The sequence below is a fragment of the Sphaeramia orbicularis genome, chromosome 17 (assembly GCF_902148855.1).
Source record: "Sphaeramia orbicularis chromosome 17, fSphaOr1.1, whole genome shotgun sequence".
NCBI lineage: Eukaryota > Metazoa > Chordata > Actinopteri > Kurtiformes > Apogonidae > Sphaeramia > Sphaeramia orbicularis.
In genome coordinates, this window is record NC_043973.1 from 20840320 (window position 1) to 20861228 (window position 20909).

The 20909-nt window shown below is 37.9% G+C and overlaps 2 protein-coding genes across 8 annotated transcripts in view; one reads left to right on the forward strand and one right to left on the reverse strand.

The window, feature by feature from the left end:
• Positions 1-11752, forward strand: part of LOC115437662 (myomegalin-like) — a 54597-nt gene extending 42845 nt beyond the window's left edge. For 3 of the 6 annotated variants that reach the window (XM_030160967.1, XM_030160962.1, XM_030160963.1), the window contains 15 exons: positions 127-216; positions 327-488; positions 624-881; positions 1604-1735; positions 1824-1940; positions 2038-2227; positions 2342-2463; positions 3351-3581; positions 3727-3828; positions 4057-4274; positions 4355-4498; positions 4597-4735; positions 5493-5539; positions 5813-5867; positions 8674-11752. In XM_030160967.1, the coding sequence (XP_030016827.1) occupies positions 127-216; positions 327-488; positions 624-881; positions 1604-1735; positions 1824-1940; positions 2038-2227; positions 2342-2463; positions 3351-3581; positions 3727-3828; positions 4057-4274; positions 4355-4498; positions 4597-4735; positions 5493-5539; positions 5813-5867; positions 8674-8813 (2147 nt within the window). In that variant the 3' untranslated portion in view covers positions 8814-11752. The remainder of the gene's footprint in view (positions 1-126; positions 217-326; positions 489-623; positions 882-1603; positions 1736-1823; positions 1941-2037; positions 2228-2341; positions 2464-3350; positions 3582-3726; positions 3829-4056; positions 4275-4354; positions 4499-4596; positions 4736-5492; positions 5540-5812; positions 5868-8673) is intronic. The other 3 variants (XM_030160964.1, XM_030160965.1, XM_030160966.1) reach the window with 3 other exon arrangements.
• A 240-nt stretch (positions 11753-11992) lies between these two features.
• On the reverse strand, positions 11993-19671 carry prkab2 (protein kinase, AMP-activated, beta 2 non-catalytic subunit). 2 transcript variants are annotated; one of them, XM_030160969.1, is made up of 8 exons: positions 19562-19671; positions 16971-17153; positions 16720-16877; positions 16500-16593; positions 15425-15539; positions 15051-15184; positions 14867-14935; positions 11993-13693 (listed from the first exon to the last, which is right to left on the reverse strand). In XM_030160969.1, exons 2-8 carry the CDS (start codon positions 17127-17129, stop codon positions 13616-13618), a joined length of 807 nt encoding a protein of 268 aa, XP_030016829.1. In that variant the 5' UTR covers positions 17130-17153; positions 19562-19671; the 3' UTR covers positions 11993-13615. The 2 variants fall into 2 exon arrangements, with proteins under 2 accessions (XP_030016829.1, XP_030016828.1); XM_030160968.1 differs by having other exon boundaries at positions 11993-13722; positions 14819-14935.
• Positions 19672-20909: the final 1238 nt, after the last annotated feature.

The window sequence follows — 20909 nt, forward strand, 5'->3', positions numbered from 1 at the left end:
TGGAAATACTCAAGTACAGTGCATAAGCTGTAATTAAGTACAATACTGGAGTAAAAGTAGTTAATTACATTCCACCATTGGTCAAATGCCTCCTCCTGTCCTTCACCTTCCATTCCCCTCCTTTAGTCCATCCATCTATCCCTCCTCATCGCCTCCTCAAGTCCTCCAGCAGCTGTCCCAACATGCTTTGCTCAGCCCCTGTGGGTTTCTTTGGAGGTATGGGCCACACAGATGGCTATGACTTGCAAAGTACCAAAAAAATTTGCGCATTTTTTCCTCCTCTCCTTTATGTACTGTACCTGTCACTTCCTGTCATTCTCCTCTAGCTCTTGTCAGTGAGCGTGTTCCCTCCTCCCCCTCTGCCCCCTCTGGCCCTGACGTCTGGGGTATGGAGGTCTCTTCTGACCCCCGGCCCAGGGCCCTGTCTGTCATCGCTGTTCGGCCTGAGTTGGACTTGCTGTACAAACAGATGAATGAACAGAGCAGGGGTGAGGGGTCATGGAGAGTGTGTCATGTGTGAAACTAAATATGAAACATTCTCTTCATGATCTTTGCAATGATCTCCATCAGGTGTCATAAATCTTCTTGTACCTCTCTGTTTTTTTCTTTTGTTGTATTTCTAGGCTTTGCAGTCCCCCCTGACAAGGCTTTGTTCAGCCTCTCACCTGGTGCCCTCAACCAGCACGACCTCTCCAACTACAGCCAGCTATCCCATCATGCCTTTCAACAGTACCAGCTGGGTGGCATTCCTGAAGGCCACTCACTGAAGTCTGACTCAGGTCTAGTGACAGGAGGAACTCTGTGGGAGATGGAGAACATGGTCCATCCTGTCGGAGGTTTTTCTGGGTCATCTGGGCACCAGGCAGGCCACAGCCAAGCAGGTATGACTTTATAAGCTCCTGTTCAAAGATGGAGTAATGAAACAATGTGTATGGTAATATGGTAATGCAACATAATTTCTCTGCTCTCATATCCTCCTGAGACCCAGGAAAATGACATTTTTAGCTTTTTTTTTTTTTTTTTTACATTAAACAATTGTCTTGATTGGAAACTGCATAATACAACAGTTTTTTCAGACACATTTAAAAAATTATTTTCAATTATTTATTTTTTAGTGGAATGTTCTTTGGAATGGACAGCCTTTTTTAAGTAAAACTGTCAAACTTTTGTCCCCTACAGAGGACAAAAATGCATTGCTAGGTCTCAGGAGGATATTTCTCTCACTTCTCATATGAAAACATCTGAAGGCAGTTGTTGTCATCTTCTTTGTCAAGTAAATGTCATGCAATGTGATATTTTTTACTAGGCTCTACTTCTTTTTGAGATGTTAAATTTTGCTCCTGTGAACCATAAACTAAATATTTACATTATTTTCATACAAATTCCTATTTTTTCATTTGGCTAATTATTTTAACCCTTACTGTTTATGTTATGCTATGCTTCCTAAAACACTTCTACATCATACAATCTGGTGCAAAAGTCTTAGACCAATGAGACCAATGAGTATGATGAGTATTTTCTTCAAATATGTGAGAAGAGGCATGTGCTAAAGTATAATGTGAACTTATGACATATTTAACACTGTCCTGTTTATTGTGTGTAGGGGTAAACTTAATTGAGGAGCACCTGCGGGAGGTGAGATGTCTCCGTCAGCGCCTTGAAGAGTCTATTAGGACAAATGAGAGACTCCGGCAGCAGCTGGAGGAAAGACTGGCCAACACAGGGCGTGACGGAGGTACGCACCGGCACCTTTTGGAAGAACACCATCCCTGGTTTCTGATGGAAATTGCATTAAGATCTGTTTCTTTTTTTGTTTTATTTAGGAGCACCAACTAACATCTACATTCAGGGGCTGGACACAGTCACTCAGCTGTCCAATGAGATCCGAGTCCTGAAGGAGGAGAACCTTGGTCTACAGTCCCGTTTGCAGGCTAGCACAGGTACTTCAATTACAAACAAAAAAAAAACTTTTAAAACACTATCTGTGCTGGTCTATGTGCTGCATGTTAACCCTGTGGACCTCCTCTTTCTCCTCAGACACTTGTGAGGAGGTGGTGCAGTTGCGGGAGGCAGTTTTCACAGCTCGTGCCCGTCTGAAACAAGCAGAACTGGAGGCAGAGCAGTGGAAAGAAGAGCTACGACGCCTTCAGGCTCACAGTCAGGAGCAGGGTCAACAGATTCACACCTTAAGGCAGGAACGACAGTCAAGTCAGGAGAAAACCAACAGGTTGGTGTTCCCAAATATGAAATCAAATATTAGCTGACACACAGAGACAGAGATAGTGCCTGTCTTCTTGTTTACTTGCCTGTTCTCTGACTGTAATTATCTGTTTGTCCTCAGACTCCAGCATGAAGTGTCTCTACTGCAGCAGCAGCTATGTGAGAGCAGGGAGCTCATCCACTCCCTGCAGAGTGAACTGCAGATTTATGATCGAGTGTGTTCCAAGACAAGGGCTAGCAAAGGTCAGACATGTAATGAAATGCACATGTGATATGATCTTTTTATTGGCAGCATAGTTCTATCTCAAACCAAAATGTGTTTGTGATTAAAAAAAACACATAAAACAAAACAAAAAAAAGTCTTTACTTTGGCGCCATCTGGTGATGTTTTTTAAGAATGACAAAGTGACCATAGACCCTGAGGGACAACTAGATGTTTTTGTTTTTTTTTATGACCAGGTTTTTTTCTTACTTGAAACTTTTATCTTAATATGGACAGGCATGTAAACAAATTGCATCTAAGTTTTATTGTTTTGTTGTGCTCTCTTGAAATGTGTATTCTTCTACAAGCCAAAGACCTCTAGAACAGACTTATAATTGCTAAGGAAAATGAACACTGAAAAAAGAAGAAAAAAATAATTACAATAACTGAAATAAAAAATAAAAACACCACAAAAACTAAATCAAAATTAAAAATTCAATATAAAGACCTGCAGGTAAAATCAGCTTTTGTTTTGTTTTCCCCATTGTTAGTGGCTCATGAGACTAAAGTAGCTTTTGTAAAATAAGATATTTAATAAATATTGACAAATAGATATGTAATAAGTAAATATGATTGAATGTGTTTTGTTATCTGTTCCTTTTCAGCTTTATACATCAATATTTCCCTGTTAAAAACCTAAAAAAAAATAAAAATAAAATGAGCACTAAAACTAAATAAAAACCAACTTACAACTAGAAAATTCCTCAAAATACAAATAAAATTATCTGGGGGGCCTAACTGAATAAAGCTAAACGAAAAGGGAAAAAAATATGAAAGCAGAAATAAAAAAAAATTAAATTAAATTTCAACATTGCTGTATGAGAAACACGTGATCTGAAGCTCCTGTCACTCTGTTTTGTGGTTCCAGGATACCTGTGTGAGCTCCCAGTGCTACCAGTGGAGTTGGGGGAGCTGCTGGGGGAGGTGAGGAGTCTGCGGGCTCAGCTGCAGACCAGTGTTCAGGAGAACAGCGCCCTTAAACAACTGGAGCTTCACAAACAGCTGGAGCAGAAGCTGGGATCTCCTCGCACTCCCTCTCTGTCTGCCCTCACTGCCAGCCCGCAGAGAGACAGCTTCTACAGACGACAGCTGCTGCACGGTGAGATGCAAACACCTGCCTGTACACATGCAGCCAAATGACCCAAACAACACAATACAAGACCTAACATTTGTAGGGCTTCAGTGTGCCGTGGTGTGGTTTGCTGTGTGTCCAAGCCTGGTTTGTGTATCTGTGTGCTCCACAGACCCAGCTCCGTCTCCACCAGTCAGGGACATTGGTCTGTTTAACTGTGGATCTCCCGGTCCTCCGTACTCAGATCTGGACGACAGCCATAGCACTGCCAATGGTGTGACTTAAACTGCACTGCATGCCTGCAGCTTAGCTCTGTCTCTTTACTGACTGTAAAGAGATTGTTTTGCTCTGTAACCTGTATAACAGTTGCTTTTGAGCATATTTAATACTTAAAGTATTAAATTTTTTTCACTTCTCAGTCTAACTACTTACAATCATTTCATTCAAAGTCCTGCCCAGATCTGCTTCAGCTTCTACTTCTCTTAACCTCTCCTACCAACAGACCCACTTGACCCTCACTCTGAGCTGGAAGGAGAGGCCCCTGATGGATCGTTTGCAAACCGCAATGGCCGTCACGCCATTGGTCATGTTGATGACTTCAGCGCTTTGCAACAGCAAATCCTTGAAGGTCGGAGTCTCGTCCAGCGCATGGAGGCCACCCTGCAGGCATGCCTTGGCCCTCCACTGATGGAGGAGCACCAGAAACAGAGCAGTGAACTGGTGAGAAAGGTCAAATCCCACTGCCATAGAAATATTTTTCTAAGATTGTTTATCAGTGTCTAAATGAGGATTTCATGCAGGTTCTGGACTATGGATGTGTGAAGAATCTTTTGTCCAACACAAAGACTCTGAGACAGATCTTGGAGGAAGCCATGTCTCTGCTGAAGATGTTCTGGAGGGCAGCTTTGCCCAGCACAGATCCCTCCATCCAGAACCTTAAGAAGGTCTGAACACAGTAGAACATTTCTTTTCTGATCTGGTTCCACAGTCAAACAGTGACACATGAAGGAAAAGTTAACCTGTGTTTGGTGTGTGTGTTTAGGAGCAGTGTATGCAGGAGGAGATCCTGTCACTGAAACTGCGTATGTCAGAGCAGGACGAGGTTCTTAAAGGGACAATTCAAAGACTGAGGAGCACCAACCGCACCAAGGAGAGCATGGAGCACTTCATAGTCAGTCAGCGTAAGTGTTACTTATTTAGTAACACGTAATATGCAGTTACTGCTGCTCTGGTTTTCGTCATCAAAACCTTAACAAAGTTTGTATTTGATTATGTCATAAAGTAGTGTGGGGTTATTGTTTTCATTACATTTGCTGATAAAATTGTACCTGATGTGACTCAGGCAGAAATCTCAGGTGAGATCACTGATTAAAACACTTTATAATAATAATAATACATTAGTTAACATTAGCTATTGCAACAATAAGCATCAAATAACCTTTCATTAATAGCTAACTAATGTGTCTACTATTAAATAATGTTATGTAGCATCCTGAGTAATGTGTAAATCAGTACCTTAATTAACACAAACACAATTTGTAAATCACTTCTGGTATGTTGTTAGTATATGTTTATTACTGAATTAAGTAATGTTAATTAATATAACCATATTGTTAAGCGTTACTGTAAATGTTTTGATCTCATTAGATTTATTTATGTATAATAAATTGATATCATTTTATTCTAATAATCCCACAGATTCCACTGACAGGTGAACAAATCAAATGGACCATTACATTGACTGAAATTATGAATTTCACTTAACATTTGATATAATGTAATTTCAGAAGTCAGTAAAATCATAATACAGACCACATTTTTCAGTGGGGAAATGGTATTATACCTTGGTGTGAAGCATAACAATGCTGATATCTGTGTATGGCCATGTTGTACTTGTAGTCGGGTAATATTAGAAGTTTGTTTTTATTGTTGTTATAGTGTCAAGGACTCGAGATGTGCTGAAGAAAGCAAGAACAAATTTAGAGGTAAGCAAAAAGCTTTACATGCACCCCTGGTTATCCACTGTAACATGTACACAGTGTAGACTATGTCAGGGCTGGATTGTACATACTGTACATTCTCCATAAGTCACAGTATTATGTGTATCAGTAGTCTGTGTTGTGACGTCCTCGCTGTCATAATCTTACCTGGAGTTAATTAAGTATGTAGATTCATCTCTTTGAGCTTTTCTATTTCACTTGTTTCTTTGTCTGGCATTTGTGTCTCCTCTCCCCTCCTCTCCTCCTTGAAAACCCCAGAAGAATGAGCTGAGACTCTCCTCTCTCAGCTCCTCCTCTTCCTCTCCTTATACTGGTAATTGTCTGACACCTTGTTGCCGTGCAGATGGGTAGACGTTGTCCCAGACACTGCCTGCAGAAGCTTCTAACTCAGAACTATAATATGCACTATGTTATGGCTGTATTGTCTGGGACAGCTTTTACCTCAGTGTGGATTTGCTCTTTCTAATCATGCTGACATCATGGCTTTACCATCCTGTCCAACAGCGACTCTCACCCTTGTTTTTTTTTTTTTTAATGAAATTTTCTGCCTTTTAGAACATATATAGGAGAGTGAACTGAGAAACACACCCTTGATAATCAGTTTGACATTCCAACATTCTTCCTTAGTGGAAAACAAGTTGATCACATGCGGCCTCATACAATAATATGATTAAATTGTTGTTGTTTAAAGACCCTGTGTGACTGCATTTTAATAACAGGGTGTGAGGTCAGCTTGTTTTTTAGGGAAGGTCAATTGCATCTACTCATCTGTAAACAATTCCCTGATTAAAAAGGTTTAAAAATAAAAAGGCCTGGAGCTGCTCCTGAACCCACAGCAATGACACCTACATGTATAGACCAATCTGCAAAGCCAGTCACTGCCAAAGTATTGTTTACATGTCCCGCGTACAAAAGCCGAGTCTATTTGTAACCTCAGACCCTCCACAGTGACACCCATATTAGCAGCACGTTGCATAGTTTCCACTTGTACAGTATGTTCTCAGACTATCAACTAAGGATAAACACACAAATACACGTGCGGCATCTTTCAAACCATTTTCACTACTGCCCATCAATTTGAGGATTATGTGGTGTCATCATCACCTCCGTACATTTACCTCCACTGGAAACACATGCAAAAACCTCAAATGTGACTGTGTGTGTGTTGTGTGTTGTGTGTTGTGTGTTTGAAGGTCAGGTTTGGGTAATGGCATTGCTTTATCCTCTAATGGCCCATCTTCAGCTCTTCATCTGCAAGCAGTTCTATTTTGGGGATCTTATTACAACTAACACTACACATGACAAATGTGTTTTCTTTGCTGTGGTGTCATTTTGTTTCAGTGGTGGAAAAAATATTCACATCCTTTAAGTTAAAGTATTTTAAAATACTCCACTAAGTAAAAGTTCACCATTGAAAACCTCACATACCCAAATTCTGTAAAAACATGAAATATAGATATCATTGTCCAGTTAAATGGTCTCAGTCAGTGTTTTCCTATTAGATATGATGTTTTTGATGTATATTACTGCTACATTAATATGTGTTACATTTGTTTTTTTCTAATGTCATTGTCTTGTCAGAACCATGTGTCTCAAAAATCAGCTTTTTATGAGTTCACAAAAACAGGCCTGTTTTTAACAGCTTTTAACACTTAAAGACATAGAACAATTTTATGGCGACTTCAAATGAATTTTTCTCAACATTTAACCATTTATTATCATTTTATCCACTTTATTCTGCAGGCATTTTCCTATATCTAATATATTGATCATATAGATGGTCATAAAAGCTGAGTGTGAATTCAAAGGTTATTATATCAAAACAGAGAGAACATAAGAAAAATTGAATTTTCAGCAAAATATATCAATAAGTGAATGTAAAAACAAGCATAAACCAACCACTGCCATTTGTCTACTACATCATGGGTTTTATCGGTGAATTAATGCTGCAGAAAATGACTACAGAGCCTCTGAACATCCTAATGGCTTAAATCTGATGCCAGTTAAAAGCTCTAAACTCAACTCTAAAAATGTGCAGCCTACATAAAAACATTTTCTTTCAACACAATCTCAGTTTTATTTTTTCAGTTATTCTGTTGCTAAGTAAGACTGCATATTCTAATATATGCTAAAAAAAAATAAATAAAAAGTCTCAACAGATTTCTACATTGTAATAATAACTGAACCAGATATTGGATTGCTGTAATGAAATGTAAGGTTAAAATACCAAATAGTCATAAATACAACAGTACAGATTAGCCACATGAAGAGGTTAACTATTTTTTCACAGCTCAAGACAATTTTTTTTGTAATGGATCCAAAATGGTGCTGTAGATTATAACATTGCTGGTCTATGATACATAGTGGAGTAGAAATATAATGTTGCACCAAATGGAGATAAGTAAAAGTATCTCAACTGGTGCTTCAGTACATTATTTGAGTTAAAGTACTTAATTGTATTCCACCACTGTTTTTTGGTGGAGCTCATCATATATAAAAAATATATGATGAGTTGAGAGAGACGATCATAATACATTATTATTATTATTATTAGTAGTAGTAGTAGTAGTAGTAGTAGTAGTAGTAGTAGTAGTATCATTATTATTATTATTATTATTATTATTATTATTATTATTATTACCTTTATTTAACCAGAAAAAAAGCTCACTGAGATTAAAAATCTTTCTCAAGAGTGTCCTTGCCAAGACAGCAGCAGAAGTTACACAAAATGGAAATCACAGCCATACATCCTCACTAATATACATAAACACAATGAAAGTCAGTACTAAAAAGAAACTTAAAACTGATAGGAACATACATATAAAACATCACCATTAACTATTTTTTCACAGCTCAAGACCATTTTTTTTTCTCTAATGGGTCCAAAATGGTGCTGTAGATTGTTAACATTGCTGGTCTATGAAACATAGTGGAGTAGAAATATGATGTTGCACCAAATGGAGATAAGTAAAAGTATCTCAACTGGTGCTTCAGTACATTATTTGAGTTAAAGTACTTACTTACATTCCACCACTGTTTTTTTTTTTTTTATGTCACTCCTCCAGCACTTTTCTGAAACTCCTGAGTGACTTTCCTGTATTTTTTGCCCCCTCCCTCAGCTGAGGACCCAGGAGGGGCTGCCAGAGAGTGGTCTACTGATGGCAGTGTCGTGAAGACCAGCAGTGCATCCGGAGTCGCCGGGCCTGCAGCCAATCAGCGCATCGCAACGAGGAAGCGCACCAGCCAATGCCTGCTTTAGACTTTTAAGAACCAGCCTCAACGCTACCACCTCTGACCTCTATGCTGAAACAGCCAAGACCCCTCCCCCTCCCCTTTTTTCCTCCCTTTTAAGCCCTCCACACCAGCCTGCCATCTCCCATCCGATCTCCTTTACCTTTACCTTTGCCTTTACCTGCGTCCTGCCATGAGAGTGCTTCCATCTCCCCCTCCTTTCAGGCAATATGTGCACAGTATAATCTGCACCTTGAGCCTTACCACACTCCCCTCACCCCCTCCCCAGTTTTAGACACTCTCACATCAACCACATTGTCTTTGAGTGATACAGGCAGTAGTTTGCCTTATCATGTGTGTGACAGAAGAAAGTGCTTGAAATGTGCCTGTGATGGTTTCAGTGATGTGCGTCCTACTGAAGGAGCTGGTTGAAGTTGCTCTGAGACACTAATTTCAGATCAGATGTATCTTCTTAAACATAATCTGGATTTTAACAGGTATAATACAGAATAACATACACAGGATACAAGCAAACAAACAATTAAGAACAAAAATATTAGCAAAAGATAAGGAATTGACTTATTGTACTATACAACAGAACAGTACATTTACAGTTAAATTGTTCATTTAATTGTCAGAATGTGAAACTTTAATTTATTTAAATGTATCTCAGTTCGAACAACACATACCAAAAAATGTAAAATACACCATCTGATTGTTCTCTAAGAGCACCCAGGGCCAGACAGCCTGTGGACGGAGTAGATGTTCGTGCATGTAAGAATAGAGGCTTGTGAGAGGAATTCTGCTCACAAACATACACATACAGTATGTGTGATGTGAACGCAGCTCACTCAAAGACAACAAATCCACAACACTGACTGCCACAGAAATGCAAGTTTACTTCTCGTGGCACTTATATCAACAAGGACACCTTTTTTGCAAATGCAATGCAAAGAACAATGACACCCATAATGTATCACTAGACACAGTGGAGGAATGTAGGTAGGTGAACACTGCAAAGTAGGTGTGTACTTGCTGTACTCGTGTACTGTATGTATTTCTGGGGGAAGTTTATTAAAGGTATGTGAGCCATCAGGAAAGGGTTATGAATAGCTGAACAAAAAGCCAGAGAAAGGTTCCATTTTAGTTGCAGACCTCTTCTTTTAGGTCCTCAAGGTGCCTTTTGGCATCTGCTTACTGAATGTGAAGCTCTACATATGTCAAAAACAACTGTGGTTGGTCAAATGAAAGCTCAACCTCTTTAATAAATCTGGTCAGTTATGTTTTTTAACAGCGTGTAAGCTCAGACATGTCAAAAAGAGGGTATAGTGCTCAAATGGAACCAGGCTAAACACGCGTATTCAAGCTCCTCTGTAGGAGTTCTCATACGAGCATGTGCAATAATGATGTTGTTTCTTGAATGATCATGCTGCACCGGTTTCTTCTTCTTATTATTTTTTTGCCTTTGCCTGACACTGGATTATTAGTCACTGTCATAACATTAGGGATTCATCAGTGTTAAGATTGTACTTTTTTATCAAGTGTTGATGCATGACAGAGATTGTAAAAGGTCAAATCAAAGTTATGGAACAGGGGACTACCAATAGTTGCCAAAGTTTGAGCTTTGAACTCACTTTGACTTGCCTTATCCATGTGAATGAGCGAACCCATGGGCGACCACAGGGATATCGAGGTGTCTTTATTTTCAGAAGGCCTCTAGAACCACAGAGACGGTAACCGTTAGACAGATGACTCAGTTTATTTCAATTGTGAGTTGGATTTGATCTCCTTTTTTGGACCAAAACTCAACAAAGTGAATTTTTCCCACGTGGCTATGTGCTAATGTCTTTATGTTCTTTCTCTTGGTTCAGGCTTAGCGTTCCCATGGCAATGGCAACATAGATAGTTCTCATAGGTGACACAAACTTTGGCAGCCTACTGGTGGGATCATTGTTCTGTAATTCACTTATAGCAGTTTAGCTTCACATTTGGTTTCATGTGTTTTTTTGAAGTTTTTTTTTTTTTTTTGCTGTACATTTGCCTTTTTTTTGCTGTAAATAACTGCTTTTTCTTTATTTTTATTTCTGTGAGTGTGCATTTGTATGTACTCATTTGTGTGTGTCTGTGTGTGAGATTAAACACATCCAACATTTGCTTTTCGCAAAGTTGAATAACTGGGTAGCTGTGCAATAGCTTTATATATTTTATTTTGATGTTAAACATCATTGTATTACGATTGTGTTTGCAACATTCTTATGATTTATATGCAGTGTATGCTAGAGAATTGCCACTTTGGATTAGTCACAGGCTATGTCTGTTAAGCAGTTACAAACTATGCCTTCATGATATTTGCATCACTAAACACAATATTATCCACCCATAACAAAGCTCTGATTAATGTTGCTTCGCTTGCCTTTAAATTTAGCTTGAGAGCTTCTTCACTCTGCTCTCAGTGGTGAAATGGCCTTGAACTAGCGCTAGTCTACCTGAGATTTGCTAAATTAGGTTTTGTTTGCGCTCACGTCCACAGAACAGGACAAAAGTTGCCAAGTATTTTACAGATGCATCGTTGGATGTTTTGTTTGGAAATCCGAAATGTTATAGAGAAAAGTTTTGAATAATTGTCTGAAGCCAGTGACCGGAGAGTTTGTGAAATGAATGATTCTTACAGCACCTTGTTAGAGCGTAAACAAAGCCTTTTTACTGTTTAATAAAAAGGGAATCAAACAGTGGTTTAGAACAATGTATTGTTGGTCTTGAGTTGCGTATGTATATAGTGCTACTTGACTGATGCAGCTTTTGTGGTTGGAAAGCAGCTTTGTTTATGAGTTTGTGCATAATGAACTAGGAAGCCGATGCAGGACCCATATAGATCCTGTCTCTGATGACAGTTAAGTGTGTTGTGTAGGTAAAAGTATTAACACTGAAAGATTTTGGGAGAGAACAAATAAAACATTTAAAAAGTTTGTCTTGTTTTCCATTTTTTGTATGCTACTTATCTCTGTGTATGTTATTACAACCAATTCCAAGACAATATGGTTGAAATGTGATATTTTAGCACCAGGATGTGAAAACAAATACCTAATTATCTTAGCAGAGTTCAGTGAACCACGGTTAAAACCTTAAAGCTATGAAAATTGTCAAACTAGAATACCAAATTCTGGCGTCATAGGCTAAAGAGGAAAAGATGACGCTTCAGTCAGGATGTAGGAACAGTGTGTCCTCCCTTTATTTGCAAACAAGTAAAACCTTGTACAGTAGCTCTTCACACTGGTTCTGCAAAGCTTTTTTAAACATTCATGTAACATTTGTAAAATTCAAGTTTTGGTTTTAACCTAAGAACACCATGACCGTGGTGTCTGTCCTTTCTCCCTTATCATGTCTTCAGTCTTACAAACTCCGGACAAAACGTTATGGCTAGGCTTGACATTCACAAAATACTTTGAAAGCATCTGGTTTGACACAAATGGCATTTATGAAAGCCCCTTTAAGAATTACACTGTAAGTGCAGACAATTAAACAGCAAGTTATAAAACACATACAGGTGACAAATATAAGTTTAACATCTGCCAAAGCCATTGTTCATTACCTGTAATGTAAAAAACATCTTATAGCCCTGTCGAATAAAACACTTCCGATCACATTCTTAGGTGTGTGTTCGTACACACTTCTCTGTGTGACAACACATAAACAGTACATTCCTATTTCATAAATAGAACTCAATACAATTCACACACATACAAAGCACTGCAAATCCAGAATATCTGAAAATAAAAAGCAGACTACATTTTATAGTCCAAAAGAGGCTACAGTACAAGAGTTGTCGACTGCATAGTTCAAAGCTTATATCAACACTCCTGCTTGCAGGATGGTAAAGTGCTCACTAAATTAGGTCAAGAGAAAGGCAACAGCAGAACTACACATCAGCCTGCAGCCTTAAACCTCCGCTCCTTATCTAGAGGCCTGATGATGACGGAAACTCACTCTATTCAAATGCAGATCATCAGCCATTCCATGTTAAGCCGCTAAAACTGTTACCTTTTTGGTTGTTTTGGAAAAATCCACTGAATATCTGCAAATTAAGTGAAACATTTAATGTAATATGCAGCAACATCAGCTGTTATTGATTGCTGCCTTTGTTATTTCATAGCAGGTTATTGCATATCATGCAAAGCAATGCTATGTTGGCTGCTCTCTTCAATGCTTAGACCTAACAGAGGTCTGGATTAAGTCATTCTGCTTTTTTTGCATGCACAATCCAAGAGCCGCATCAGTTAAAAACATACTCAATCCAATTAATTGCGAAGGATACGACAACACTTCAGTCAAACTGTGCACCACCACAAAAATCAAAACCCCTCTGTTAATGCGACAACCTGCACAACAACCATGAATGAGAAGAGCCCTCACTGCACAGCAATGCAACTGTCAAGATGGCATAAGACAACTCGCTCCATATATTTAAACAAATGTCTTTTTACACACGAACATGCAAAGTAATCACAGGATGCACCAAACAGTCAAATACACAGTGATTTTGTCAATCTCTCGTTTGTAAATGTCACAGGTTAAAAAGCCACAGTATGGTTTCCATCTCTCTCTGTAAAGACACTTCTCTACTTTTGTTCAGAGCCCTATGTAGACAGAAGTGCAACCTTTAAAAGAACAAAAAATCCAAGCCACAGTCACAGCCGCTGGCCTTTGTTTCCCCTGTAAACTTGTTTCAGTGCAAGATTTGGCTAAATGTGATGATTTAAAAAAAAAAAACAAAAACAGCAGGATACAAACGTGCTGCTCTCTAAAAGCACTGTGGAGCACCTACGATGAGGTTTAGATAGGTTTGTAAAGCAGAGAGGTGACGTATTTCTTCTTGTATCTGTGTGTCGCACTCAGCACCATTACTCCATCCTGCACAGAAGGAAATAAAACAAAATAAAGATGGAGTCAGCCATTACAGGGGTCCGAACACATCCAGCAAATAAACAGGGAAGCTTTGGTTAATTAAAATGGTAACTGGTCTGTAGCCTTATTGATTCTCGGGATTCTTCAAGGAAACAAATATGAAATGCACTGTATAATTTTTTTTAGGAATTTCAATCAAAACAATAACATAAGTTGCAGTAGTAGATGATGTTAAAGGCACCAAGGGATCGTGGGAGTTATTTTTACCACCACTACTCATGAAAATTTGACCTGACTCAAAAATTCTGTTTATGGATGAGGTAACATTAAAGTTTTAACCATGTGCCATTTCATTCTAATGGAAGAGCCCCGGGTAACATATTTTTATAAAAGATTAAGAACCATGGATCTGTCTGAAGTTGGACATTGTCAGAAACAAATGATCAAATGAACAAAAGCCATCAAATATATGACACAGAAATATATGTATTATAACGTTACATTTATATATATATTTTGAAATATAAGTATATATTGCATATTTTTATGGACTAAGTTCTATGTTTTAAACAGTTTAATTAGCAGAAAAGTACAAAACCATGATCTAGATATATGAAATTTCATGTTTTGGAAACGTTCTATAAAGCTATATTATTACCCCGCCCCCAAAAGGGGAGGCAAGGGGTATTGTTATTGGTTTGGTTTGGTTGTTTGTTAATACTCTAGCAGCAAAACTATTGGTTGAATTCATACCAAATTTGGTTTATAGATTGCCAGTGACCCAGAATAGATCTCATTACATTTTGGGAACAGTAGGTCAAAATTAAAAATTTTTATGAATTTTTTAAATCTTTTTTTCTCCCATTTACTTATAATGGGTGAAATTTCACATCTGTAGCAGCAAAACTATTGGTTGAATTCATACCAAATTGACAACTGATATGCTGACATCACCACATGCATAGACATGATAACATCAGCTGGACTGATGCCAAAAAAAGCTACAATATGTGTGAGGGGCGGGGTTTGTTGTGCCTGGTACCACTTGTTTACTTTATGTTTGGCTCTATCCATAAGGAAACTGCAACCTCTGAGCCAAATTTACATGATATAATGGTCCGTTGGTTATGTTTCATGTGGGAGCAGTTCTGTTAAGAAAACAGCCTCTACTGAACCTACCTTTATCGACAGCGCATAAAGGTGGTTTAGCATGACGTGATTGGGCTCAGGCAGCAGGGCAGGGTCACACTACAAAGGAAATGGAAAAGGAAAAACATTCAAACTATTAATAAACTTGAAAAGTTGATGATAACATCAGGACTGTGAATGGATAAATCTGGAAGTGGGAATGACAGAAACGCACAGAAACATTAGTATCCTTGTTAAGGATAACTTGAAGGAGATGTGGGGGGAGTATAGGCGGGGCTTTGAAATGCTCCTCAGGTCTGAAGATGTACTGCTCCTGCCCGTATGGTCCAGGGGGAGAGCTGGACAGATCTGTAACAACAGCAGAGTCTCAGTTAAACCTCAGGATTTCAGTGCATCCTACAATGTGTGGCTGACACTGTACACTTAAAATGAGTTGACAGCAAATCTGTGGCTATAATCACACTTTAATAACAAGACAGCAGGATGGTACAGACCAGTACAACCAAAAATTAAGCTTCTGTTGTCTCTTTAAAATAACTTTCTTTGTACCTCTACAGACAGTCTGTGAACATTTTGGCTTAAACAGACCTGACGTGTCGGAGCACTCCAGAGAGTCGACCTGCAGGGCATCAAACACCTCAAAGTCCGACTTTTTCACCTGGATCAAGTTGTTGATGGTGCCAAGCTGGCTAGTTACTACAGGCTGAAAAAAGAAAAGTTCCCAAACAGAATAATTAAGGACTTGTTAAAATTATTATTTATAACAAGCTGTACTCATTTTCCTGTGCTTTACAGAGGCTTAGTTGAGCTTAACATAATTATTGGGAGGAGAGTTGAAAAGTTGAAGGAAACAATATAATTAAGGGGGAGGGGGTTCTTTAAGTATCTTTGTTTACCACCAGGAACATTGACAAAATGTATGTCAAACCATTACTGTCAATTTCTCAAGGCAAGTAACACAATACAAACATTAAAAATATTATGATAATCTAATTTGATAAATTTTCATGACTAAAAATTTAAATGATGTCTCAGATTTAAAAAAAAAAAAAAAGACAGACAACCATAGGACAATGACAAGGGGCATAACCCAGCAGAACCGTATAATTTCAATGTGTAGGACAACATTTGGAAAGTCATCCCTCTCAGTGCAAGGAGCACACTTCTGGAACTCTCTGCTGGCAGAAATCAAATCTCAAACTGAACTAAAGGTGTTTAGTGTCAAAGTTAAGCACTGGCTTAAGCAACAGCAGAGATGTCAACACTGCTGATTAAAGCTCATTATCAAAATACACACCATTTTACCATGTTAAAGTCTAATTTATTTAGTGTTTTCATCTTTACATTGTGTTCAGTTGTCTAATATGAGCCACTGTATTTATTAATTTATGGCATTTATTCATTGCATACATTGTATTTTTATTGTATTTTATTGTATTAAGTATATTATTTTATAGTGTTCAGTATATTATTTTATAGTATTCAAAAGCCTGATCAGGGACAAAGACTTCAAATTAGCTGAAGATCTATGCATCACATTTTCCCTCTGGTGGCAATGCTGTATGTATCGTCCCTGATAAATAAACATTAAAAAACAAAAATAATAAAAAACATCAATACGCCTTGTAACACAGAAAAACAAAATGACTCAGCACGGATTTACCTCTGAGGGATCATGGACCCACTGCCCATCGACAAAAAACTTATACTGGTGTTCTCCCTCCGGCAAATCCAGGATTGCTACGAAGTCATTATGGCTTTGGAGGAGAAATACAGTATATTAGTGCAACACTAGGCTTTTGTTTCAGTAAAATACTGGCACTTATGGTAACTTTGTACAATGGAGATACATTGCATAAATGCACTGATGCTCCACACATTACCTCTTATTTAGTGGTATCTTCGTACTCCAGTTATTGAAGGAACCAGCTATGCAAACCTCCTTCCCTCCACCGGCCCAACGGATCACAGTGGGTCGTGCCTGAGGAACAGTCTTTACCATGTCCTCCAGATCTGGTGTGAATTCTTTCTCCCCTAAAGCCTGAAAGCAATAAATTTCAAGTCTAAGATGTTTGAACAAAAAAATTAAGAAATGGCTTTTTACAGATGAATCTGTGTTAGTATTTTTCAATGCCTTGGACTCTGGCCCGTGGGTGTTGAAGATGTTGGGGTCATCTGTGCTGTCCACCATCTTGCTGCTGGGTTCTTGGTCTTTGTGACTGCCGCTGCTGTCTGAGCGGTGAGCCTTGGCTCCATGGCGATCTGCCGACACCCTGTCACTCGTGTTGCCCATAATGCCCACCTATTTATAGAACAACTGGAAAGAAACGACAACGTGCTTGGACAAAAACCATGAGCAAAATGACTTAAATTTTGCTGTAATCTAGTCATTAAATGCTCTCAAAGTGAAACAGTCTCTGAGATTTGATGTATTTGTTTTATTATTTAGCTTAATTCAATTATACTGAGAAAGTTTTATGTGCCATCTTATTTTATTATGCATACTATGTTTCCTACTTTCATTCTGATCTTATTTTTTAAAAAAGGTTTTATATGGATTACATAATTTATGGCATTTTATCCATGTTTTTAATGTTCATTCTATGAGAAGCATGTTGTATATGTTATGTGTTTCGGAAAATCAAAGCTGCATAAAATGGTGCAACACAGTTAAATTCTGTTATTATCATTATATAATAACTTGCAAAAGGATTAGACACATAATTCAAAGTGATCCATGGATGACTGTGGAAATAAATCTTTTTTTTTAACTGAGTCTTCCTTCCCTAACTTGTGCTAAAACGATTCTTAATTTTTTATGGTTAATTTTGTTATAATTTGCGATGTTTATATTAGTTATGTTGATTACATTATGTCTTATGTTGACCTTGTCACATTGCACAATTAAGACAATTAGATGCATATCGTAAGTTCTGCTTCTTGAGTTATACAAAGCGGATAAAAGTTACTTAGGGGGTCAGATGAGTGGCCATTTTTGTCAAAAAAAAAAAAAAAAGTTGTAAGAAATGCATAGAACTGTGTTGAAATAATGCTAATACATTTGTGCACAGTCTACTGATATTATTTGACAGTGGAAGCTATATTTTCAGAAATATTGGATTTGGAATAGCACGTGTATGTGAAAACTTTTGCTGGTGGACGGACGTGACATTACCCATGATGATCTGGTCAGTACCAGTACTTTATTAGTAATAAACTTATATACTTACTATTGCTAATTATCCTCTTATTCATAAATGTTAGTATTGTGGAACTAAAACAATAACAGCCGAACAAAAACACAAAATGTGGCAGTGGACGGATGTGACATGGTTGTTACGGATCCAATCATACTGATGCTCGGCAGCCACGTCACCGTTTCCAGAAATGATCCCTGTGCAAAAACTACTATCATAATTATTTATTGTATAGTTTATCATCATACTAAAGAGTAAATAACAATATAGAATTTTTATTTCTTTATAAAAATGCTTATTATTAGAAAACTGTTGATTTAAAAAGTGACGTGTGACATTCTTAATGTATGTATTTGCATAACATAAGCAGGATGGATCAGCACCATACTCCATATTGCAACCTGTAAAAATAAAACATGTGATATGTAGTATATAATCTTGTAAGAAAAACTGGGGAATCTAAAAGAATAGAATATTTGTTTTTCGGGTAAATTCAGTTAAAATATAACTTGGCCATTTGTGACATGAAAATATAGCATTAATTGTGATGAAATTGGACATTTTTGACCTGAAAACATAGTTCATATGACCATCAGCATGTTGCAACACAACTGAAATCCTGTAGATTTGCATAACTTGCATTTACCAACACAAAGTTCCTTTAGGGATTCCCTTATATTGATTTGTGCTGATTGATTTGATTTGATTTATGCACAAAGACATAAATAAGACCTCTGAGCAAATTTTAGCCGAAAGATGAAATGACAACTTAATAACATTGTTGTATGATGTATTTTGTATTGATTTCACTATTAGACCAATGCTGTGAAGGAATTTGAGATAAATAATAGCTATTGTTTGACCCTAATCTTTATTTCATGTATTGCAATAACAATGCAGTTCATAAACTGTTTCAGTACCTGCAGATGACTGGATAACTTACATCAACACTAATAACATCATCACGTAGAAGTGGTAATGCATTTTGGATGCGTTATACACACCGCACTATGAGCAGCAGTACGCCTCTTCTAAAGGCTGAATGTTATCCAGACAGGCTAAAAGGTTTACTGAGGGCTGCCTCAGGTCCACGGCTGTCACTGTCTTCTGTCTAAGTGTGAATCTGGACTTGCCAGACCAGATCAGACCGCATCACCCGCTTAACGGTAATGCCATCCTGCTGGCACAGACTGAGCACCGGCCGTTGACGCCCACTAACGATATATCTACTAAAGAAGCAACAAGTTTGAACTTATAAACTCACACAACCGACCTGTTATGTCACTTAGTAGAAAGATTGTACAGCTTTCGAGGTAACGTTACAACCTCCCCAAGTCTCTCCTCTGGTCAGTTCAGCAGATCTCTTCTGACGTGAGAATATTTTTAGCTGGTTGTTAGTTAGCTAGCTCTTTACTGCCACTTTCCAAAATGAGCAACATAACAGTCTCACACTCGACCTCGTTTTAATCTAACGCGACGAATATACGATCTATTCACCGTGCAGCTGCGACAAAGCGAACAAACTCACCGATTCCAGCTGGTGTTACCTACTTTGTTGTTATCTGAGGGCCAACCTCTTCTTCAACAACTGCAGCGATGTGGTGGTGCCCCCGCTACGGTGTCCGCTGAGGACAAACTTAGTCTGCGCGTCTATCCGTACTGTGAAGGACTAAGGCTGGGTCACGCGCACTGGACCATACTGGTACTGAACCAGAAATTATGATGGAAAACCACATCCTACTAGAAGAACTTTGTTTCTAACCCATTTTAAATTATTGTTGCGAATTGGCCTCAAAATTCCACTGTTTTTGTAAAGAGGTGCTACTCACCACATTTAATTTTACGACATTTCTACTAATTTTTGGATAATGTTTGTTTTACGTGGATTATTGTTTAAAGGGACTGATCAGCAGCAGCACCAATAAAATAACAGAACATACCTGAGTTTGGACAACTTTCATTACTGTTGGGCCAGTCATGCCTTATGTCAGTAATTAGCGTCATATTGTTTGTGCTATATCCAAATTATTTTCACTTAATTTAGCATCTGCCTGACAGCAAAAACACAAATGACTGCCAACATTGATTTAAAATCTCTCTCTCTCTCTCTCTCTCTCTCTCTCTCTCTCTCTCTCTCTCTCTCTCTCTATCTATCTATCTATCTATCTAGATATAAATGTTGGCAGTAAAGACTATTCCAGTGTTTTCATATCTTTAATATGTCTATTTTTATGAAATTTAGGGTTATGTGAACGAAAAAAAGGGTTAATCGGATGATATTTGGCTCCTCCAGTCAACAACATGTGGTTTATTACCACAGGGAATAAAGACCAGAGACCTGTCTGTAGACTATATGTCCACAAATACATACAATAAATGAAGGAAATCACTATCATGAACATATAATACAGTGTGGAAACTGAAGAGATAAATAATTAAAAACATAGACAAGATCTATGTATATAATGTTTTTATTTAAAAGAATAAGGATAATATACAAGTAGCATGGAGACTCTTATGTTCTCAGAAACACAAGTTGTTTGACTGTTCAGTTCCCACTCTAGAGTCTCCAGTCCATAACTGACATCATGTGTCACCAGCACTACAGTGGAAATTACAAACAATATCTATTGTAATCAGGTTGCAACAGAAATCATCACTTCTACTGTAAAAAAAAAAAATAAAAAAAAAAAACAGGTTGGAAATGATAAGTTTAATAAAAATATCTGAATTACTAGCAAGTTGACCTGTGGGGAACCATGGGTTCTAGATCCTCTGATACAGTTCATTCCTTTACTTTCAATGGCATTTTCAGTTGAATAACCTTTCAGCAGGCATGTCTGTTTCTGCACATGAAATTTGACACCATGGCAACA

What these genes read in the sequence shown, in the direction of transcription:
- prkab2 (XM_030160968.1), bottom strand. Translation starts at nt 17,129, where the DNA reads ATGGGCAACACGAGTGACAGGGTGTCGGCAGATCGCCATGGAGCCAAG. An exon ending in AAGATACCACTAAATAAGAG is followed by an intron (nt 16,594 to 16,719) that starts GTAATGTGTGGA and finishes TCTCCTCCAAAG; the next exon opens with CCATAATGACTTCGTAGCAA. An exon ending in GGGTCCATGATCCCTCAGAG is followed by an intron (nt 15,540 to 16,499) that starts GTAAATCCGTGC and finishes TTCTTTTTTCAG; the next exon opens with CCTGTAGTAACTAGCCAGCT.